This window comes from Protobothrops mucrosquamatus, unplaced genomic scaffold (assembly GCF_001527695.2).
Source record: "Protobothrops mucrosquamatus isolate PMUCROS unplaced genomic scaffold, P.Mucros_1.0 scaffold35, whole genome shotgun sequence".
Taxonomy (NCBI): domain Eukaryota; kingdom Metazoa; phylum Chordata; class Lepidosauria; order Squamata; family Viperidae; genus Protobothrops; species Protobothrops mucrosquamatus.
The window spans coordinates 1,743,947-1,767,839 of NW_015386419.1; the positions used below are offsets into that span (position 1 = coordinate 1,743,947).

At 38.2% G+C, this 23,893-nt stretch overlaps 1 protein-coding gene across 2 annotated transcripts in view; it reads right to left on the reverse strand.

Moving 5' to 3' along the window:
* Window positions 1-20,872, reverse strand: part of ACBD6 (acyl-CoA binding domain containing 6) — a 116,410-nt gene extending 95,538 nt beyond the window's left edge. Inside the window, exons 1-3 of one of the 2 annotated variants that reach the window (XM_015811271.2) lie at window positions 20,606-20,872; window positions 14,882-14,946; window positions 12,234-12,330 (exon numbers count right to left, since the gene is read on the reverse strand). In XM_015811271.2, the coding sequence (XP_015666757.2) occupies window positions 12,234-12,330; window positions 14,882-14,946; window positions 20,606-20,872 (429 nt within the window). The remainder of the gene's footprint in view (window positions 1-12,233; window positions 12,331-14,881; window positions 14,947-20,605) is intronic. The other variant, XM_015811272.2, reaches the window with a different exon arrangement.
* Window positions 20,873-23,893: the final 3,021 nt, after the last annotated feature.

The following is a 23,893-nucleotide window of genomic DNA, read 5'->3' on the forward strand; positions in this document are numbered from 1 at the left end:
TTAAAGGCAGCATATTGTATACAATATTAAGAACTAAGTGTATGTAAACTTTTGAGCAGAATCATTTTATCATTTCCTTTATTGGTATGGTTTGTTTAAGGATTGTCCTATTCTGTGATACCTAATAGTTTAATTTGAAACACATTACAAATTAAAAAATGTTTTTTGTCTGATCACCCATATTTGCTTATGAAATGGTCCATATCTTACAAACTCTACCAGAGGTATATACATTTACAAGCACAACTGTAAGATCAATAGTGTATTCCAAGTTCAGCAAAGCTAGACAAGATCGCCTATGAACAAAAATGGAATGCACAAGCATTGGTGTTGCTAGATTAAATTATACTATTATCTGATCCCAACACAAAACCAAATTTCAAGTATACTGGGAATTCAACAAGCATTTTTGTACACATATAAACAGCTCCCATAAGATATAATTGTTCATATGGCAAAAACAAAAAAAAATATCAATATCCACTTATTGCCGAATATTCCCACTTCAATAACCGTGCACTTAATATTTATCCAGTCATATAACTGTTAGAGTTTAGCAAGACTAAAAATAATACAGGGCTGTAAGTAATTTTAGACTGATTCTAGTAGTCTTTCTAAAAGGAACTATTTTTCAATTATAAAATGTAATAATAACACAATTATTATTTGCTGTTATGCTTAGAATTTGTTGAAATGCAATTGTAAGTAATTAACTTTTAATTTTAAAAAAGCCTTAGATATACTTCCACACAAAACTATGTTGTATAGGAATGCTCTGAATCAGAGATATTATTCGGCAATCAAGAGCCTCATTTTGCATTTCTTTCTTTCTTATTTTATTCAATTTTGTGGTAACCCAGCTGATCAAAGACTGAAAAAAAGAATCTGGCCAATTGGAGGAGCAATACACGCTAACCATATAGACGAACATAATTTAGCATAACTAAAAGGAGCTTCACAACCACTATATTCTAAGGCCTGGGAGAACAACCAGGTTTCCAACAGCTTCCCAAATGTCCTAAAAATGGGAGCCACCTGAAATTTCAGCTACCGGCTTGGTGGAAGGCCACAATACAAAGTGGATACACTGATACAAGATGAAGAGGATTTGGTAAAACACCCCAAATATCCAAAATAAATATTTCTTCTAACAAAGCACATTCATGTTATTGCGAATACTACTTTTCTTAAAGGGCAACTGTACTCTCCAAAATTAGTTCTTCCTCTATATAACAGTTCAGACTCTTCCCACTACCTGTCCCTCTTTCAGACCTACTGCTGGTTTTACTTTGGAGCGCCATGCATATTATTACAATTCTGATAACAAATAGCAGAAGAGTCCTTGTAGAAAGTTTACTGAATGTAAATATACATATGGTATGGATTTAGAGGAAAATTCTCATTAAAAAATGTTTCCAAAAATGTAAAGCATGAGATATGGGATGAAGAGGTCATTGGCTGAAATATTACAGTTGTCCAGTTATTGAAAATGTTTGTACTTTTCTTGTTGAAGGAAGAAGTTTGTCTATATTTTTTCTTTCTTTTCTATTTTTTCCCTTTTCTTTCCCCCTCTGAACCTTTTACATTTTGTTTTTTTTATATTTCTCTGTATTAGGTTTTTTTTTATCTTTATCTTTTTAAAACTCAATAAAATTATTATAAAAACTGATGTTTCAGAAAAATATTGCTGTTTCTTTTCTATCTCTGTTGGGGGCTTACTTCCTCCTGAGGAAGCAAACTCAGCTAAACACCAATTGTGTTTGACAATCATAATTGCATTTCAGAACTAAAATTGGTTAATTATGTGTAAATTAATTGTTATCTCTTGTTTACTAGTTAAAACCAATGCCAGGAATGTTAAAAGAGAGGAAACTCCACCTCAGTATTCAAATGATCCCAAAATTACTACCTTTAATAATGGAAAGCAGAGGACGTAACAATACAGGGTGCGCCCTTGGCAGAATAGCAAATGAGGCGTGTAATGACAGCAAATAAAATGTTTTTGCTTTTAGTTGAGCAGCACACCAGCATATTCTAAATGCCTGAAATATTATCCTCACCAGACACTATTAGGTTTTCTTCATAAAATTTGTCTTCATTTAAATGCATCTTGACATTTTTCAGAACATGATGTCAGCTTGCATCTAAACAATTTTTTAAAAAAATATGTTCTGCTTATTATATTTCTTTCTGTGATTCTAATGAAAAAAACTACTAAAATTCAGTCACAAAGTTCATTTTGTACAATATGTCAAAAATATGCAGCTTTAAACAATGCTTTGGGCTTCATGGACAAGTGAAGGATCAAGAGTTTTAATTTGGAAGTTTTTTAAAAATAGAAAATCATCTATTAACCAAAATCTTGATTAATTTTATACTTGCAATCTCTTCTATGAGCTAAAGCTATGTTTCTTTACAGTGGCTCTAATTAATATTAAGAGAACTAAATAAATGGAGGAAAAACAATTGCCATGCATGCTCATTTAGGCCAAGAAGTGATCTGATCCTGGCACAAAATGTGTTAACCTGCATGTGTCAGGTCCAAGATTAATTGGAACAAGCCATAAACTCCTAAGCATAAATGCTGTAGTCACCTCACACCAATAAGGGAGTGGTTTCCAACATCAGTCCGAAGATTAGGTCAAGTTTAGATCAAGTAAAGATTGTGCTGCTCAGCAGGATGGCTGATACACTAGAAGGAATTTATTAATTTAATTTATAATGTGGTTAAGGTATCAGGCTACAAACTGGGAGACTGTGAATTCTAGTCTTGTCCTAGGCACATTGCCAGTTGGGTGACCTTGAGCCACTTCTGGTTTTGGAAATGTAAAATACTGCCAAGAAAACTGCAGGGGTTAGTGTAGCCAGTCATCAGCAGTCACACTAATTTTCTTCTACTCATTTGTCAACAACTCTGAATCCCTAGCTTGTCTTTCTGACTTAATATAACACACACACATTCATACTTCAACAACTCAGCAGCAGGATCCTTGAATCCAGACAGGGAGTGTATAATTAAGCTTACAATATACTTAGGCTGCCATATGAAAGGAAGTTGATTCAGGTTCTATATGGACAAGGAAGTGATTCAAGTAACTGCTGCCATCCTGACATACAAACAAACCAACAAAGGAGAAATAAATTCTCATTCTGGGATTGTTAGCTAAGTAGTAATACAGAAGTAGAATGCTAGAAATTGTATGATGGAGTCTGTTCCTCCAAATAAAGTTATTGAACCAATACTCAAACTTGACAAATGTAGGGGCACTTCAATTCCCCCCACCTACCTCCCCCCCCCAACTATGCCCTTTAGGCTGCCCTGCACTTGCAGGGTGGCAAGCAATCCCAGAGCCACAAAGCTTCTCCAACAAACATTTCCTACATGTGGCTCCCCAGCCTGCTCCAGTGGTGCAGTATCAAGCTGCAGCATCGAAGCAGACCGTTTTCCAAAGACAGCACACCGTTCCAAAAGCTCAGGGAGCCACATGAAGAAAATGTTCATCACAGAAGTGGTATCTGACTGCAAAGGTAGCGAGGCACTTCTGCTTCAGCTGTGGCAGCTGGGTGCAAAAGGTGAAAGGCTGCTGCGGGGGACTGGGAGTGAAGATGAATGCTTGCTGGGGCTTGCCATTGCTGGGGAGCTGTGTGGAGGAAGTGTTTGCCAAGAATCTGACGCTTTCTGGAGTAGCTTAGGCTTCCTGGGGTGTGGCAAACAATTCCAAAGCCACACAGTTGTGTGGCTGTTTGCTATCTTGCAAAGCAATGTGGAAGGGTGTCCTAAAGGGCAGAGAGGGAGAGAGAGATAGACAGACGGGAGGAGCTGAAGTGCCCCAGTCATAAGTCAATTTCTTCAACACCATCATAAGTTCAAACAGTCACTGAATGAATGGTCGTAAGCCAAGAGCTATGTGGAGGGTTGAGTTGCTACAACCTTGATATCACTCTCCTGAGTAAACCAGATAACATAATTACATGGACTAAATCTACTTTATTGTAAAGCTACATTCACAGAATCTTGCAAGTCTGAAAGTACAAAGTGTATTACTGTCACTTTTAACTGATTGAGCCACTGGGGCAGGTCCTTTCCAAGTTTCTTCCTCTGACTGTTAAACCAGTGGGAGTTCCTGTCTCTCTTGCCTGATTGTTACTTAGGCAGCATCTCTTTTCCTCGTCTCCCTGGCTGAGGCTGCCGAAGCCCCTGAGCTTCCACTTCAGGCCCAGCCCTGGCACTGCCATCACCAAGTGTCATACTACAAGGCTGGGTTGGAGTGGCTGCAGTTTTGCAATAGTGTAGCACACTCTCATCTTGCACACAGCATCTCTATGTTCCTTAACTGGGACTCCATTCGCTTAACAAGCCACAAGATCACTTAACAACTGCAACTGGGAGTCAGTTGCGGTTATTCAGTGAACTGGTTACGTGGCATCTTGCTTAATGCTTAATCTTTGCACAATGACCGATATTCCAGTCCTAGTCTAGGATTACATGTGGTTAGCATCTGAACAGATCCCTGGAACATATTGGAAGGCAATTTGAAATAGGTTTAAGAACCACAGTATTAAGAAAACCAATAGAGGTGTGTTTCCCTCATTAAGATACTGACCAAGGCCATCCACAAAAGCAACCAATGCCATTTGTGTCTCATGACCAGGTTTGAATCCTAACTGACGAGGATCTAGATCAGGGGTAGGCAACCTTGGCTCTTTTATGACTCTTACAAACCCTTGGGGTAAGCAGTCTCTGCACAAGCCCGCAGGCATTCAATTTAAAACACAAACATTTATTTTAATAACTAATTATTCTGTGTGAGCAAAAATAAGACCTACCAGTGAGGAAAAAATTATTTAGGCCAGGCCTTTTGTCATCTTTCTCCAAGGCCAAAGATTGTGGGTTTCACCTTTTCAAGAACCCTGATCTCAGACATGTCAAAGACCGTTTAATAGGGGTGTGTGTGTGTGTGTGTGTGTGTACATACACAGATATTTTGAATGGGCAGCTGAGCTATTATGAGCAGTAGCTGCTTTTAAGAAGCTATCTACAGTATTCCCTATCTCATATCCTTGGCAGCTACCAACAGGATTACATTAATTAGAAGCACAGCAGAAGGGGGAAGTAGCCATTTCTACTGCAGTAATCTTCCTTATATAGCCTTCACCTACTCCTAGACCAGACGCTTGCAGGGAAAAAAAAATCTCCACCAACTTTTTGCTTTTGCTGAATCCCAGTAAAACTGCGTTCTGGTCCCCCCCACCCCAAATAAACTCTTCATTTACAAGGAGAAGGCAAGGTAGACATCAATAAATAGGAGCTCATAGATGAAAAAAGAAAACTCTGAGCTGTCTCTCTTGCGTAGCTCCAGAAAGCAAGGAGCAACAATAGAATGGTGGTAATTATCAATGGAACTTCAGGAATTTGTTTGATTTTTTTAGACACACTTCCATCTGCCTTTTTCTGCTTAAATTAAATTAAATGGTGGCAATCAGCTCTGCAGGAGCCAGTGAACTTTGGTCCAGATGACAGAACAAGATGTCAACAACTAGAGAACATATGCCAACAAACAGGCACCCAATTGGCTTTTGGCCCAGTTAGTTGGACTCCAGACTACACCCCACTTGGATCTACTAATTGAAATAAACACCTCAACTTGTGTCATAAAATTATTCCTTTTCCATGTGATTCTATATGTGATTCTCTGTGTTGCCATTTTGTTTAAAATTGTATCTAACAGGGTGGTTTTGATTTAAATCAAGTCAATTTAAATCACAATTTAAATCCTGATTTAAATCACTAGTAACAAGGCTTGATTTAAATCAACTCGATTTAAATCATAATTTTTAAAGAGCAACTGTCATCTCTGTCCCGCAGCGGCTCCTCCTCTGACCAGCTGTTGACTCATCGACAGTCCCATTCACTTTAATGGGATGGCTGGTGATGTGGCAGTGATGCAACAAGGTGAGGGACGTGGCAGGCAGCAGGTGAGTGGATGCTCGCTAACAGGCGCTGCCATGATGGATCTGAAATGACAGGTGCTCTTTAAATGTAAAGACTCATTCTTGCTGGTAGTTAGAATCTTTAATATTATTATTTGCAAACAAAATGAAGGTTTCCTATTTAGAATAATAAGCTGTCAGGTTAGTAAAACAGGGATATCAGAACCAATTTTAGATTAATAGGTTAATCACACTTCTCAAATTCTTATTTAATTAAAACACTTAGAGCCTGGTACAGATGCATTTCTCTTCAAACAATCATACAGTTTGTAGTGTACATAGATTTGCAAAACAATGGGATAAAGGAATATTCTTGAACTTCGTTTTATGATTTATCTCATGGTTACTGTGAAATTGTGTGAATGCATCAATGCAGTGCAATGCAGCTTGCAGAACTTGGATTCATTGAATGAGTTTACCAAAAAATTAAATATTGCACAATATACAGCCTCATGCTACATAACTAAGCTCCATTTCATACTGAATAAACTAAATTATTAATGTATCTTAAATAAAAAACTATATTTAGATAAATTTTTACTCAATTTTTTTTTATTAAAATAAATTTGATAAAAAAATCTGATTTAAATTTAAAAAAATCCATTTTTTTATTTTTTATTTTTTTAAAAAAACTATCGATTATTATCCACTCTGGTATCTAAAGTTATCCTGTTATTTTAAAATCTTTCATGAACATTATTCATGTCATCTTGCATCATACATAGCAGGTAAGCCACAGTACACTCTCCATCTTTAATTGCAATGATTTCACAGTGCTAAAAGCAGCCACCTATCACATATTAATTAATTAATTAATTAAAAATGCAACGGCAAATAAGATGTGGATGGATGCCACCCGAGCCATGATCTTGAGATTTTTTTTACTTGCTTTTGGGCAATTTTTCCCAGTTCTTAAAATAATGAACCAAGATAATCATACTATAACCAAAGGAAAGGCAAGGAAAGTAGCTGCATCACCAAATATGTAAGAGCAGTGAATCTCTTCTTGACAAGTAAAATAACTTAACCTACAAAAACCAAATGTTATGTTAAAAATGTGATCTCAAATTACTACACCATAGAAGCCTATCCAAGTGGCCTATTCAGGCCTACATCCCTGACTAATTTCTAATTTGGCCGTATGGAATGCCCAGATTGAATTAGTCCTTACAATGCCTCAAAAATGACTGAGGCATCCTTTCAAGTAGATACAAGATGAATTATTTTGTCCACTGACGTATTGTATAGTCTATTATCACACAAATGCTTACATGACAAATCATAATTTATGGTTTTCCTATCTCAGAACAACCAAACACTACAGGAAAACGCATTGAATATTTCCATTTAAGAGGACACTCCCTGAAAAAAAATCAGTTCAAAAAGTGATACAGCATTTTTGGAATATGACTTTCAAACTGATTCAGAAAGTAATTAGTTGGGGTTTTTTAAGCCTTAAAGCCTGAATTGCTTGCTATAATAAAAAAAAAGCCTATAACGTGAAAAGAGATTCAAGAGAAAAAAATCTTAAAGTTTGGTAACTAATGAAAAGAAAACATGAACTTCCAGATAAGTCCTAGTCTATATACATTTTTAAAATTATAATTTCAAATCACTTTCAAATTCCAGGAGCCCATATGACAGTATTGTATTTCAATCCATTGCTAAAATCAAAATGGCCACATCATAAATAAAGCAGAAACAATAAATTTAAAGAGACATAAAATCAAAGAAAAAATAAATTTATAAAACCAACAACAATCAACCTACACTTGCAATTTTTTCAAAATAAAAGTGTAAGGTTTTCCACTTAGCCTCACAATTGTCCCAGCGTTACTCAGGAATTTAAAAGAGCCAAAAGAAACTCCTGAGCCGAGGTTTCCGCAAAGAACATATAATTATACAAAGTTTATTTTAATATATATCTTTCATACCACAATGAAATTGTGCTTCCTGAAAACTTCAATAATTTATGAATCTCTGTTTATGAAAGACATATAATTAATATAATATATTCTCCTGCTCGAACAGGGGGCTGGACTAGAAGACCTCCAAGGTCCCTTCAAGCTCTATTCTATTCTATTCTATTCTATTCTATTCTATTCTATTCTATTCTATTCTATTAATTTATGTTAGCAAAATGAAAAAGGAAAGCAAGGATGTAATGCTACAAATAAATTAGGTCAAGACTTAATTTTCCTTTGAACTTTCAAACTAATCATGTTTTCCTGACTACTAACTAGGCAAATTAATAATGCATCATCTACTGTAGTGTGCATACTCAAGGTAAAGAGAGACCTGAAGTCTGATTTCGCTTACAGTGATCTCTCATTAATGTTAACTTTCCAGTTAAATTTAGAGATCCTACATTTCATTCAACTTCTTTTATTTTATACCAAAACCATAGAAATAAGATCTCTGTTAAAACATTATGTTGTACAGTAAATGCTTAACAAGTAGTTACAATTGTTAACGGAACTCAGAATTTCCAGTGTAAGTTGTAAGTCACAGTGGCCACATAACTGGACATGAGGACTTTTTTGCAGTGATCATTATGTGAACACGTTAAGACGTTAAGCGAATGCCACAAATCAGTGTAATCTATAGGCTTATTTTCCTGCAAACTGGCAAAAAACTGGCAAAAAAATATATTATAAATTGTAGTCATGTGGCTGCGGAATACTGCAACTGGCAATAAAAGTGAGTTTATTTTCCATAATTATCAATTTAGTTAAACTGGGTTGATTATGGTTTACAGTTAGTGTTCAACTTATGACCACAATGGAGCCCAAAATTTCCACTGCTAAACAAGACAGTTGTTAAGTGAGGTTTTGCTCCATTTTGTGACCTTTTTTCCAATTTAAGCAAAGCAGTTGTTAAGCGAATCATGCAGTCGTTAAGCGAACCTGACTTTGCTTATCAAAAACTGGCTGGGAAGGTTACAAATAGTGATCACATGACCTGGGATAATGCAACTCTCATAAATGCATGCCAGTTGCCAAGCACCTGAATTTTGATCACGTGACCCTGCAATAGTCTGAAGCGTGAAAACTGGTCATAGGCCACCTTTTCCCGTGGTGCTGTAACTTCCAACAGCCACTAAATGAATGGTTCTAAGTTGAGGATTACCTGTAATATGCTATAGTATTTTTTAAATAATATGTTATATTATTTTATAAGATAGAAATTATTTTCTTTGTAAAGGTAAAGAACTGTTGATTTCATGATGACAACACAGTATGTGCTAGTAAAGTTACTTTTAAGGTTATTAAGGCAGCAAAGATGTTGAAATGATATGAAATTTTCGACGAGGAATTTAGTTGGGAAACCCTGTGAATAAACTGAGTCCATTCTACTTGCTAGCGGTTCTTAAAAATGTGGTCTGGAGCCCCTTTCAGATGTTACATGGAGTCAAAGAAATATTTTAAAATTACTGTGCTCAGTTTTAATTTCTAATACAGTAAATATCGACATAGTCTACATAAACCATAACTTTTCAGGGTGTTCGATCATTTAAGAATGTAAAGGGGTCGAGACAAAAATATTTGAGAACCCCTGTGCTCTGCGACCATGTTTATAAGTTACACTGCTATAAAATGCAACAATTTTACCAATGTTTTCATGAAGAAAATCATCCGGATGATAAAATATATTTTTCTGTATCACATCTGAAGTGCAAGCAAATTATGAAATGATTTATCTGCCAAATCTAAACATTTCACTGGTAAGAGACATTAGTTCTTAACACTTTCCAACAGTGGTTGGTTAGTACTGCCCCCTGGAGGGCATTTTATAAAGGAAATATTTTCCGAGAACAAATATATGCATCTAGACCAGATTTTTTCCATTGCTGGCAATGGGGTGGGCACAGTTTCGCCATGACGCATCCGACCGGCAGTTTGACACCCCTGATTTAGACCTATTTCATGTTGGTAAGCTTTGGTGAACACTTTGTTATTTTTGGAGCATGCTTTTTTAGGAGCACAGAAGCCACATTCCGTATTCTCCTCACCTTATATGCAAGCAGAACGTCATATATTTGTTCCCTAAGCATTTAAACTTATTTATATTAAATTTCTAGGAGTTGTCTCTAAAAGCTCTAAAGTAAGGCACTACAATAAAAAACATGAAGGAGTGATGAAACAATGTGTATTTGCTTTAAATCCAAATCTGAGGTTACATAAGGAAAGGATACAATTTTCATACCTTTTTTATGAGCTTCTAGATGTCTAGGTGCTTTAGAAATCAGACTCTGAACTAGGAAGATTTTTGGTCTGATTAAAAGAGCAATTATATCCTCAATAAGAAAGATGAATAAAAGAAAGGAAGTAATATCCATTTATATAATTTAGTTGGCCACATAACCTTTCAGCAGCCTGATTTAGTACTTTGCTATGAAAAAGCCACCATATTACCCTATAAATTAACTTTAGTTCACTATTAGGATCAGAGCTCCCTCTTGTGGCAACCGCATGGACTAGCTTCAATAAAGTGTGTTGAAAAATTTTCTAAGAAATCATTTAAAAGCCTGTGGTTACCAAGTTCCATTAGCTACCTTCACGGCTGTCAACACTGAACTATAAATCTTAAGACACATACCATTTTCAAACTATTTCATCTGTAACTGAAGAAAATGTCACAAAGGAATATTAGGCTAGCTAATAGCAGTTTAATTTGCAACAACTAATAATTTAATAGGATGATTAAATATATTGCAGACTTTAGTTTTCCAAATTTCTTGGAACAAGTTAATATGCAAACATATTGCCCAAATTACAACAAAATGGTACAAATTATATTACACTGTTCCCCAATATTCAAATATGTCCTCAGCCACCACTTTCCTATTCTATTATTATTTACTTTTCCAAAGGCAGGAGAAGGAGAGAATTCTTTGGGCAGATGGAAAGGAACTTGAAATAATATTCTGGGCTTTTTTCCTGCTGGTGAAAGAAGTTATGCATAATTACACTTCCTCTACCTCTTTCAGGAGAGACTTCCTATATTATATCTGTAACAAACATACCTTCTCCAAACTGAAGGTCTTTGATCTCTTAATTAAGAAATGAAGAGAGATGAATCAAAAAGAAATCACACCTGTTTGCAGATTTTAAGTCAAATGCTTTGAAGGGTTCTGCACATTCAATTTGAATAGGGAGAGATATAAAATTATCAATTTTATATACAATATAATATTGCTATAATTGTTAGAAAATCTTAAGATGGACAAAATATATGGTCTTAAGACAGTAGGTTAGCATCTCCCTCTACAATCAAACAAGGCAGGGTCTCCTCAATTCTAGCAGGATGGAAGGAAAAGGCTGGGGTTGAGCACTGTACCTGAAGGAACCCCAGTGTCTCCAACCAATATTAATATACATAATACAAATTAGAACAAATGCGGAGAACTTAGGGTATTTTTTCTTAAACGTGTCTAATATGATGATCATTAATAAACTGACAGAAAAATACAAACTGTTGCTTGCAAATTTTCTTGAACATATATGGCTGATGAAACTTTTAAAATTCAACCCCTAAATAAAAATATTCCTCCAAGAAATTATTCATCAGAACTAGTTAACACTGCACTTCTTAAACTGCCTAATTTTCAAGGCTATAAATCTTCAGCTAGCCTTAAGCAAGCGATTATGAGACCAAGAATTCTCAAGCTGCAATCTGTCAAACAAAAATGTGTATATTGCGATCTTCTAGGTGCAATAAAACCCCTTTCGGTTTTTAAGGTAACAAAAATAAACCATTCAGTGAATTCTTGATAAATCACAGTATATTCTGGCAATAGAATAGAATAGAATAGAATGGAATAGAATAATCTTTATTGTCATTGTGTATCTCACAACGAAATTAAGTGCTGTCCACAGTGCACACTACACACAAGTAAAAACCACAAGTAAAAACATACATTATATACACACATCCGGACTAGCTGGTTTGATGTGTATTAACAAAGCATAATACTCCAAAGAAACAATAGCAACCTAAAATTACCGTATATATTTTAAAGAAGTAATTCATTTCTTTAAAATATCACAATGTGCACTGACTTACAAAACTAAGAAGCTCCCATAGGTTTATTCATATACATCAAGTGAAGGATGCTTTTTTGATGTCATTGGACTTATATCCAACATGCCTAACAGTAAGGAATAATAGGAGATGTAGTCCAACATCCTCTGGAAGCTACAGATTGCTCAACACTGACATCTGTAATTTGTTTGACATACCTGTGGATTCCATGTAGGGTCCAATTTTTTCACAGCATCAATGTACTCTCGCATTGCCTGCTCAAGACTTGTGTCACCCAATGCTTTCCAAGCTTCCCTAAGACATACACGGAAGAACCATTATTTAATAGAAGTTAACATATACAGTATATATTTCTATATCCAATTTATTACCCTAGCTCAGTTTTATACACTACACTACTCATATATGCATATAAAATCTAGGCAGATCTAAATAGTAACATGCTGTCAATCTAAGCCGGTCTTGTGATAAACACTATTAGTCAGATGCACAGACCCTCAAAATTATTTTGAATGTTTCCTAAAAGTAGCTTCCTCTCCTCCCCAATGAACTCTCAAATTACACTCTAACATAGTTTAATGAAAGAACTACTGATATAAAAATATAGTACAAAGTCACTGTTTTCCAATGAAAAGCAAATATTTTTAGTTTTTCTTTCAATTCAGAAGAAAATAGCTTGGTTGAATCGCAGAGATGAACTGCCAATATAATTGGAGCCTCTTTTTTTTTTTTTTTTTTTTTTTAAAGGTTGCTTTTACAGTAGACACAAAATGTAATTCTGGATAGCAATCAGAATATTTCAATATGAAAACACCTTTACTTTACTATTGATCATACTTTAGGCAATCACAGAGCTCACTGATCAAATATATTAAAGATTGCATTTAATAAATATTAGTAAGCAAAATAGAGACATGCTAATTAAAACTACTGTTTCTATGAAATGAACTAAATTCTGAATTACTGTAATTTTTCTAATAAATTATATTTATGGTAGGGTGAAGGAGTTCTGTGGGTAGAAGTTACTGGTAGTCCTCAACTTATCATAATTGGGATTGCCGTTAAGTGAGATACCCACATAATTGCTTTGCTCATTAACCACAATCCCAACTCTCCCAGTTGTGCTCATTAAGCAATCACATGGGGGGTCGTTGAGCAATTGTGTGGGGAGGTCTCAGGGGTGGAAATGGTGCCCACAGACATGCGGAAGCCTGTTGTAGGGCAGGAGGTCTGAATTCTCTCTCCACCCCACCATGCCTGGGAGACCTGGGCCTTCTCGCCACCCCTTCAGGTTCCCTCCTCACCTTACTGGTGAAGGTGATCATTCTGAAGGCTAGAAAAGCTCTTTTCTGCCCAGGAAGCTAGTGAAGCTGATTGTTTTGAAGTTGCAGAAAAAAAGTTAGGTGGAGCCAGGCATAGTGGGGGAGGGAGAAGGCCTGGGCCACCTGTGCTAGGTGGGCAGAGAAAAATAGCCAGGGAACAGGCTAAGATCTCCAGGACTGTAACAGCTCTGCATGTATTGGTTGGCTAAGAGAATGGCTGAGATGGGGGGGAGAGACAGGGAGGGTAGGGAGGAGTTGCAGCATATTCGCAGTTGGTAAGGGCATGTGTGCTGCCAAATTTTGATCAAATGAGTGCAAGGGCACTGCAACAGCTGTTAACTTCAGGCTGAGGTTGAGTAGTTGCTGAATGAACAGCTATCAGTTGAGGACTACCTGTATCTATCGAGTTATAATGAAAGGCAGACTTTGTATACCGTATATATATTTTATAAATTAATAGATAGGATGTAAGATTATAAGTCTTTTGATCATGCCACGTTTCTAAGAGTTCTCTTGCATTTTCCAGTCTGATTCACTTTAAAATGAGTTTCCTAATTGAAGCTATGCCCTCGATTATGGATAGTAAATGTGTCTTTTGACTGCTGTTTGGTATTCATGGATACGTTTTGCTTTATACTGCTTCTTTGTCCTATGTACTGACATTCAGTCTTTGCATGTTATTACCCAGTTTTGTCTTTTGGTAATGAGTCTTTGTATTTTGTCTGGGCACGGTTGGCTGGCGCACTAAAGTTATTCCAAATGGCTGGTGTAGCCTGCTGACAGACTCTGAAACATCGGCTATCCTTGGGGTAGGTTGTGATGTTTGTGTTATATTCAGTTTGCAAACACAAAAAATCTTTTTAGTAACTGTCTGTGACACTGCCTTATAATACTCCCAGAAGCCAGTCCTTTCTGAGCTCAGCTAGTTGTTTTTGGTTCCCAATGAGGCTATTTTTCCCCCAGGAAGTCCAACCTTCTGATCTGCTGGTCTTCAACCCTTCAACCTTCTGTTTCTCCAATTGACAATAGTAACACTTAGAACTTAGAGTCACTGTGGATCAATCAAGCTGGTGCTGCAAAATTTAAAGTTATCACGGGGACCGGTTCCACTATCTGACCCAAGTTTTGGGTCATAAAATGCAACCTGGTTCTCATTCTCTTGACATCTTCTCTGAAAAAACAACCAGGGCAAACATTGCAACAGCTGTTCAAGGATGCTACTCTTCCTATTCAGTCAGGGTTTTGAAAGAATCAGCAGACTAGTTGAATGGTTGGCACATCTAATGTATCTTGCCATGATTAATCTTCAGGATTAGCTTCTCTCATCTACTTGTTATTACCCTTTGCCATTACATAGACAATGAATCAATGTCTTATATTCTTCCTGCCATCTATTAATATGGATAGAGGTAAAACATCACATTTATATGGCTAGCATAGGATGGGATATTTTCCAGGTGAGGGAAATTTTAAAAATTTAAGAAGTCAGAAGTATTGAGAAACCATTAGCTAATTTCACATACCATTTCTGCTTGCCTTCAAAATCAAAAAATCCAGGTTTGGGAATGTTGCAGCGACCACATTTGACCTAAGGAAAAACAGTATGGGGATAACATTAGAGTACCTGTTGAAAGTTAAACCAATAAATATTGTTATGATAGTTGACATGACCCATCTAACAACAAAAATAAGGTTTTTCTTTTGCACTAACAACCTAAGAATTGCTTTAAAAAATTTAAAACAAGTCCATAAAGTCCATCACTGCTTTTATCAGATGTCTGGAAATTCGCAGTGGACATGATGATGATGAAAACAAAGCTACTCCCCATTTTTTTCTACTCAGCAAGATCCTGCCTATGAACACCAAAGTTCCTTTAATGCAGGGGTCCCCAATCCCCGGTCCATGGACCAGTTTCGGGCCACGGCATGCCTGCAACCAGTCGGCACAAACATCCGTGAGATGCAGGCAGCACGCACTTCGGTCTGCAGAAAAATCTCTCTCCATGGAACTGGTCCCTGGAGCCCAAAAGGTTGGGGACCTTTGCTTTAATGAATCTATGCACAGAAGACGCATAAGGTTCTAAACTGCTAAGTATTATATAACAAAACTGGGTGTATCTAAAAGTATATACCAAATAAGTTAGAACTCAGAATGCTGTGATAGTTGACAGCCCCATATATAATTGCTTAATTTGCAACATAGTGTTATTCCTACCTCGTGTATAAGCAAGGTCAAATTGCTTTACACATCTTCATAACACTGACAAGACCAAAATACTTTATTATTTAACATCCTCCCTGTATTTAAAGGAAGCTTTGATACCTAGGCCAGATGTCCTCAAGCTATTCTGATTTACTCAAAGGGAAGATAATAAACTCATACGGAAGATAATGAGAAGAGTCACATTGTCATAGTACCGAGAAAAAGTAATTTACTTGGTATCCATGTCTTTGTCAGTGTGGTGATCTCTTGCTTCTGGACAAGTGGGCAATCCCACCTACAATTTTTTTCAGGGTTTCCCAAACTGTGAGGTGTATCTGCCTTGGAAAGGTGCAGGCAGAGTTCAGGGGAAGAACCTTTTAGTTGTATTTTGTTACGATACTGTAAATCCACCTTTCCCAAAATACTACTTTCAAGTGAGAAACCTGGTGGTGGACAAGGGGCAAAGTATTTTTTAATAAAGACATAAAAAATAAAAAACAAAGTTTCACTGTATTGTTGTCAATGTTCATTTTGGTGTTTGGGTTTTTGGGGGAGATGTGTTACATTAAAATTACACTAAAGAGAGGTGTGATGGTAAAAGATTTAAGAACCCGTGCCCTAGTTCCTTATTTAGATGATTGTGAACTAATAATCCAATTAGCCTATGCTTTAATGTTTATCTGTCTTTACCACGAGCAGCTGTGGGACACTCTGATCACTATATGATTCACCTTGTACCTGTTTATAGACAAAGGCTTAAAACCACAAAACCAACAATTAAATCAGTGAAGTCTTAGACTGAGGAGGCAAAGCTAAAGAAAAAACAATTGCTACCAGCCTGCCTTCCACTGAGGACATGTATGCTGCCCGAGCAAGAAAGAGGGCTATAAAAATATCTACAGACCCCCTCACATCCTGGACATAAGCTATTTCAACTTCTTCCCTCAAGATGACGCTATAAGGCACTACACACCAGAACGACTAGACATAAGGACAGTTTTTTCCCCCATGCCGTCACTCTGCTTAACAACTAATTCCTACAACAACGTCAAACTACTTAATAAAGCTGTATTATTCTCCTCATCTTTCCTATTACCTATCTTCTTATCTTCTTATGACTATAACTTTGTTGCTTGTATCTTACAATTTATATTGTTTTTTAGTATCCTAGACCTGTGGTAGCAAACCTATGGCACGCGTGCCAGAGGCAGCACTCAGAGCCCTCTCTGTGGGCACTTCTCTGAACTGCTGGTGGTGGGCTGCGGAGCCCCAGAGTGCACTGGTCAAGGGGCCAGCAGGCTGTGGCTGCTGACGGACACTGTCGACCCCCATGCGCTCACTGGCCTCTGTGTGCGGGGGCCAATGGTGTCAGGCAACAGCTGCCCCAGCCCCTGCCTTGCCTTGAGATAATGGCACCCCCACCCTGCCTTGCCTCACCCCGCAGGACGAGCCCTCTGCCCATATCACCCCACCTGCCAGAGACCCCCTGGATCTCCCCCAACCCTGCCCCCACAGGCGTCCCTCTCCACGAGCAACATTTAGGTGATCACGCCCACCTTGGCCACACCCACCCAGTCTGCCATGACCACCGCAGCCACGCCCACCCAGTAGGCCACGCCCACCTAGCACCCGGCAATAAATAAGTGGGTTTTGGGTAGCAGTTTGGGCACTCGGTCTCTAAAAGGTTCGCCATCACTGGCTTAGACAGTACTCTATGACTATCACTAAGTGTTGCATCTTATGATTTATGATGAAATGTATTTTATGATTTATGATGAATGTATTTTCATGTTGTTTATAATCACGAATATCACTATTACTTGTATGTATACTGAGAGCTTATACACCAGAGGCAAATTCCTTGTGAGTCCAACTACACTGGCCAATAAAGAATTCTATTCTTAGAATTTGGTGTAACCTATATAAGATCCATGTTAATACAATATCAGGACTCTTAGCTTTGCTTGCTAGGAGTCCAATGATCATTATATTTTTTTCCTAGCTTAATAAAAAAGAACTCTTCCATTGTTTTGGTTTTCTAGAAGGTTAATTTTTCTCTCAGATTGTACTGAGAGAGATCTAGTCACAATATCACAATACTGATAAGTGTTCTAAATAGCTTAGAATCATCACTGGTTACTTGTTGAAGATGACTGCATAAAGTTTCACATGAGCAGAAGCTAAATCTTAATTGTAGAACTTTTCTTTTATATTAATAGCAACCTCATACATTTGAATACTAGGTACCAGACAGAGGGTTTGTGACATAAATGACAAAATGATATTTCCCCCCATATTTATTACACCCAACCCAGCAGCCCTGCTCGGGGTCCCCAGGCTCTTTTTGAGGAAATGAGCAAAATATAATATCTGTAGTAGTCTGAGAGTTTTGTCTCAGATAGATTTGTCTATATCCAGTCTGGGCCTTGTACCAAATAGATAGTCTGAACCTTGTACCAAATAGATAGAGTCCGTGATAATGAAATCAGAGTTTCTTTTGAGATTGTGGAATCTGAAGAGCTACACAGAGTTTTTTGAAATTTAAGCTTCTCACTGTGGATTAGACCCCATCCATCAAAATATATAAAACATAATATATAAAGAAGGAACTGAGTCTGTTTGTTGCCTGGTCTATATCACTTAAACTTCATAGTAGCAATAGAATAGCAATAGCACTTAGGCTTTACAGCCCTCTCTAAGCGGTTTACAGAGTCAGCATATTGCCCTCAACAATCTGGGTCCTCATTTTATTGACCTCAGAAGGACGGAAGGCTGAGTCAACCTTGAGCAGATCAAGATCAAACTGCTGGCAGCTGGCAGTCAGCAGAATTAGCCTGCAGTACTGCATTCTAACCACTGCGCCACCATGGCTCAAAGAGGAGAAACCTTCAGTAGGTTCTCTCCAGACAGGCAGATTCTATATGAACAAGGCATGTATGTTTAGAATGCTCCTCTGAGATTGACAAATGTGTACATAAAAAGTATTTCATAATTTCAGTACCAACTGATAATTTACTCATGATGAAATGGCATAACCAAGATTTAATACGGTATTACAGTTTCTACTGAAATTGTTTGCACTTTGTTGGAAATGAAATACTGAAAAATGTCTTGAGCAATGTATACCAGTAAGAGCATCTATAAAAACTGTCCTCTTCAGCCTCTGAGAATTTGTTTCTTCATTTAGAACATTTATGTGGCTGCCTAACTCAAACAATGAGATTCTGGGTGGCATACAAAAAAAAATCATACCACCAAGGCAAGTTAAAAAAAATTATTTGTTGATCCATGTAATATATTTAATTTAATATATTTAATTCACCAATTTGGAACTCTATTCATTCTGTCCCAAGTATTGGGGAAAACAGTCTTAACTGTTTAAGGCTTACAGGATTGAGCAATTGTATATGGAATTATAAATAATCAGAATTATTAATGAAGGGCTATCATTTGAATTAACTTTAAGTGCTACCAGTTACTTCTGAACATATAGAGAGGGAGAGAGGATTGTGACTTGCTAATAGATAAAATACAATGCCATCCAGATTTCAAGAAAGATAAGATTTCAAAGTATATAGATTCTAAACACATTTTAATACCTTAAGCTTATGTATATACCATATGCTCAAAACTGAGCAGAGCTTGTGATTTGAAGCGGAGTGGTGTGCTAAATCAACCACTGTGTTTTATAAACCATAGTTTATAGCTTGACATCTTATTAATGGAGCCAATTAAAGCAACATTTCAAGTGATGTACACAAACCTTGGGATGCAAAACTACACTTCAATCATAAATAATTCATGAGTCAGTTGTTCCTAGTTGTTTGTCAATGCAGTTGCCAAACAAGATGTTCCTGGTGTTTTGACAATGTGGTTACTAAACTATTTGCAGGTACTGTAATGTGTTTCTATTAAGGACGGAGACTTTCAAGAGAAACTATCCTGCTGCTGAACCACTGTCAAAGGCATTCGAACACTATTTGCAATCTTGTGCATGAGATTTTGCCCTTTCGAAAAATTCTGCATTCTAGCTATGTTCAATAAAAATTCTGTAAATGTGATGTGTATTATTTTTTTTTCTAGGGAGCTGTAGAAGACCCTACCCTCACTCTCTTTTGCCTCTAACTTTATTAAATAAGTATGCTGGCATTGAATAAATACATATCCAGTTTCCCACCCCCTCCTACTCAAACTCTTGGTTCCCAGATCTAGGTGTTTTGCTTGCTCAATACACTGAATCATAAATTAGCTTAACTTGTGCAAAGCCATACAGATATTGAGTAAGTCACAATTAAGCAGACACCTGCATTCTGCAAGCAATCTTGGGCTCCCCATATTTGATTACACAGAAACGAAGAATCCTGTGTTGTGACAACAGGTTTTTGTGTTTTAAGAATGTAAACACTGGCTCCGTAGAGCCAGACTGCTATCGGTACTATTCACGGAGAAGTTATCAACACCTTTTTAGACTTGAGCGAAAACCAGTTTTGTGCGCGGTTTAAGGCATCGGGCTAGGTCGTGAGAAGAACTCCCTTGGACGTGAAACCAGCTGGATGACCTTGAGCAGACCCCTCCCTCTCGGCCCCTAGGAAGGAGGCAATGGCAAATCACTTCCGAAAAGCCTTGCAAAATAATTGCAGGGACTCCCTCTAAGCCACTGTTTCTCAACCTCGGCAACTTTAAGACGTGTGGACTTCAACTCCCAGAATTCCCCAGCCAGCGTAGCTGGCTGGGGAATTCTGGGAGTTGAAGTCCACACGTCTTAAAGTTGCCGAGGTTGAGAAACACTGCTCTAAGCCAAGACCGATCTCACAATATCTCACACACACAGTAGCCCCCCCACTCCCACCCTCGCCCGCCCTCGAGTCAGATAGGACCTCCACCTTCAAAAGCAGTGTACCTTTTAAGGGGCCAAAAGGGGGGGGGGGAGAGACTGATCTCGTCCCCCGTTCGCAGGCTTCCCAGAAGCTCCCCGACCCAGCGGCCCCTTCCTTGATGCATCCCAAGCAGTTCGCGCCTCGGGACCCCGGCGCGGCAGCCTCACCTGCTTATAGCGCGCGTACAAGTAGAGGAGCTGATCCTTGCCGGCCGCGGCCGCCAGCGTCGGGACGCGCTGCACCGCCCTCTCGAACTGCTCGGTCAGGTTTATCGGGGAGGACGAGCGGCTCTCCGAATCGGAAGCGGGGCCTGGAGACTCCCCCAGCCCGCCCGCCACCATCACGGCCGCAGCTGCCCTCTCCTCTTCTCCGGAGCTGAAGTCGTCGCCTCTGCCCGCTCTCCCTACGCCTCGAGCCGGGAACAGCGAAGCCATGGCGCCCACGCTCCCGCTCGGCCCGCAGGCTCATCTCACGGACTCTCTTCCTCTTCCCCCCCCTCCCCTCCCCTCCCCTCCCCTCCAAGGAAGCGCGCGGCCACCAGCCAACAGCGGCTGCCGGCCAGAGACGAAGCCACGCCCCGCATCCCACGCGGATGCCTCCCCTCCGAGACCAAATCCTGCGCATGCGGGAGGGAGAAAAAAACAGAGAACTACGCAAATGGCGGATCATTACGCCCGAGGAGCTGCTCTTTTTTCATCCCCCCCGGGAGACACAGAACGGGGTGCTGCACCTTCCTCGTAACGGCAGCTCTGCCTCTGGGGGGCTTTTTGATGAAAGCTCACCCGTATCTCCAAGCTAAAACGCCTTAATTGTAAGAACGGGGGAAAGTTCCATTTTAGATGTTATTAAGGCCGAACTTCCTTTACTGAATTCTGTGCAGAGCGATGGAGGAGTGGAGTCGGAGCGTTCTTTTTCTCTTCGTTCGGGGCAGAAGTGTGAAGCTGAACAGACTCGAACCTTTTCAAGCATCTGGAAAACGATTTTATTTGAAAGAAGGGTTGGCCACTCTAATGCTTTTGGGCCAGTCTAAACCAATTTAACTCAGTAATTATAATAGCAGCTTTATGTGTGTGTGTGCGTGTGTGTGTGTGTGTGCAACTGATGCAGAAATGTTTGCACATGCTTTAATTTTACTTGTTGCACTAATATTTTCCCTAACTACTTTTTGAAAGCATTGGCAACGTTCAATAAGTATTTCTAAGAAACGATGTCTGATTTGGAGATGCTTAAAAAAAGGAATTACTATACTCATATTTTGTTATTTATTTCCATATAACTTCTTTTATTTCTGAATAGGCATGTGCGAATGAAATGGGTATAATTTAGAGTGTGTAATAATATATTGGCCTAATTGAAAGAGAAGTATGAAATAGAAAGGTGATGTATCTGAGTATGTTACTGTACAGCCATACTATCAAGGTATGGCTGTACAGAAATAGCTGTTATTCCTTAAGTACATGGTAAATGTTTTCTTATGAAACTGGATTGTCAGGTTTGTTCTTTAGAAATTAAAAATTGTTTATCCTTATAGTTCCATTTCTTAACCTCATTACATATACACTTAATTATACTATAATTCTATATTTCATTACAATTATATTTCTATTATTTCTGTATTTACTTCTTTAATTCTAGATTTCTATTCCCATAGTTACTTTCTTAATTTATCAGTATTTTACTAGCTGATACCATGAGTGATATATACCATGCTATTATACTTACTTAATTTTATGAGTATTTTTCTATTCTCTTTTTGATAGCTTTAAGTACCCCTTAACACTCCCCCCTCCTTAAAGTTGCAGCCCTATGTTCTCACAGCTCTCAGATCTGGGGGGCTCTTCTCCTTGGCTAGCATTGCTGCAAGCTGCTGGTAGCTATGCAGGATATGCTCTTTCTGCTCTTACTACTGATTGGGGCTTTGCTAGCCTATTGTTCTGTGGCCTTTGGTGTCTTCTCTTTTTCTGGGAGTGAAGTTACACCTGTTGGCCTTGCTGCTTTGGGCAGTGTTACTACAGTACTCATTGCTCTTTCTACAATGGCCTTTTAGCTATGTTAGATAGTTAAAACAGAAAACTGCAGCTATTGGCACCAATACTACCCCTGGCTCTTTAAGTCCTGTCTGCCCACTGCATTTTTAGGATAGCATCTCTTCAATTCCTTGGCATCTTCTTGTGTTGCCAACTTCCATATTCTGCACAGTCATTTCTTGCTGCTTGCCATAATTGCTTGCCATCTCAGCCCAGACATCATTTGTCTATCTTTGCCAAACAGAAGAGCCAGAGAGTTCCTGGAAGCCCGGCACTGAAAGAAGCTATCAACAAAGTGATAGATATAATTCATTACCAGATAATGGATACTAGATAAAATCAATACACAACCCAGTCAGGCGTCTGATTGGAACCATATTCAACAGACTAACTCCCAATCATCAAACAACCAATACCTCCCAAATAGCATCCAATCATCAAACAACCCCATAGAATTCCAATTCTGCACAGATTATAAAATTGCAAAGTAATCTGCAGTTCTGAACCACTATGTGGAGGAAGCCTTACTGGGATGCAAGGTAAAGTTCTGTAAATATTTTGATGTCCATTTTGATACTGATCTCCTCAAGCCTGGAGAACCTCAACTAAAAGTATATACTTCTGTATTGCCAAAATGCTCACCACAGTGTGTTATCCCCAATGCCAGCAGTCACCTTCCTTGTGCATTTGCAGCACCACTTTTAAGAATGGAAGGAGCAATGGGAGCTCTCCCTCTCTTCCTCCCTCCCTTCCATACTCTTATAGCCTTTTGGATATTCAGTATTATGCGAAACACAGAAAAGATATCAGAATTACTGAACATACAGTATATAAATTAATGGATGGATAGATAAATGTTGGAAATGAAAAGGAAACATTAAAACTTGTTCACCATTCAATATGTAACATTCTTTTCACTCTGTTCCACATCCTCTTTCTTTATCTCAATTTTCCATTCAGTCTATTGAGATATTTTGTCTTCTAATTTTTTACTAGACTTTCCTGAAATCATTCCATCTGCACTCTAATTTTTTCACTTCTAGCTTTTTCTTCCCAAGATCCACTCTTGACACTATCAAAAATTGTCTGTCCTACATTCAGAACTGTTCATCATCCATGTATCCATCATTAATTCTCTCTCCCTATCATCAAAGAGAACCAAATTAATTTTTTTAGAATTATTTTACTCTCATTGCCATATTTACATATGAATAAATTCTTAAAACAATGTTTTAGAATGTCTTCTAGGCAGATACTCATCGCTCATCATTGTCATTCATTGAATCTGAATAGCCCAATCATTTTTTCTGTATTCTCTAATTTTGTCCCACATCACCCAAGATAATACCATATGTTTTTCCTCTAATTTGCATTGACAATTTCCCCCTGAAACTCATCTCTGTTTCTTCCACTAGCAGCATCTTGTGG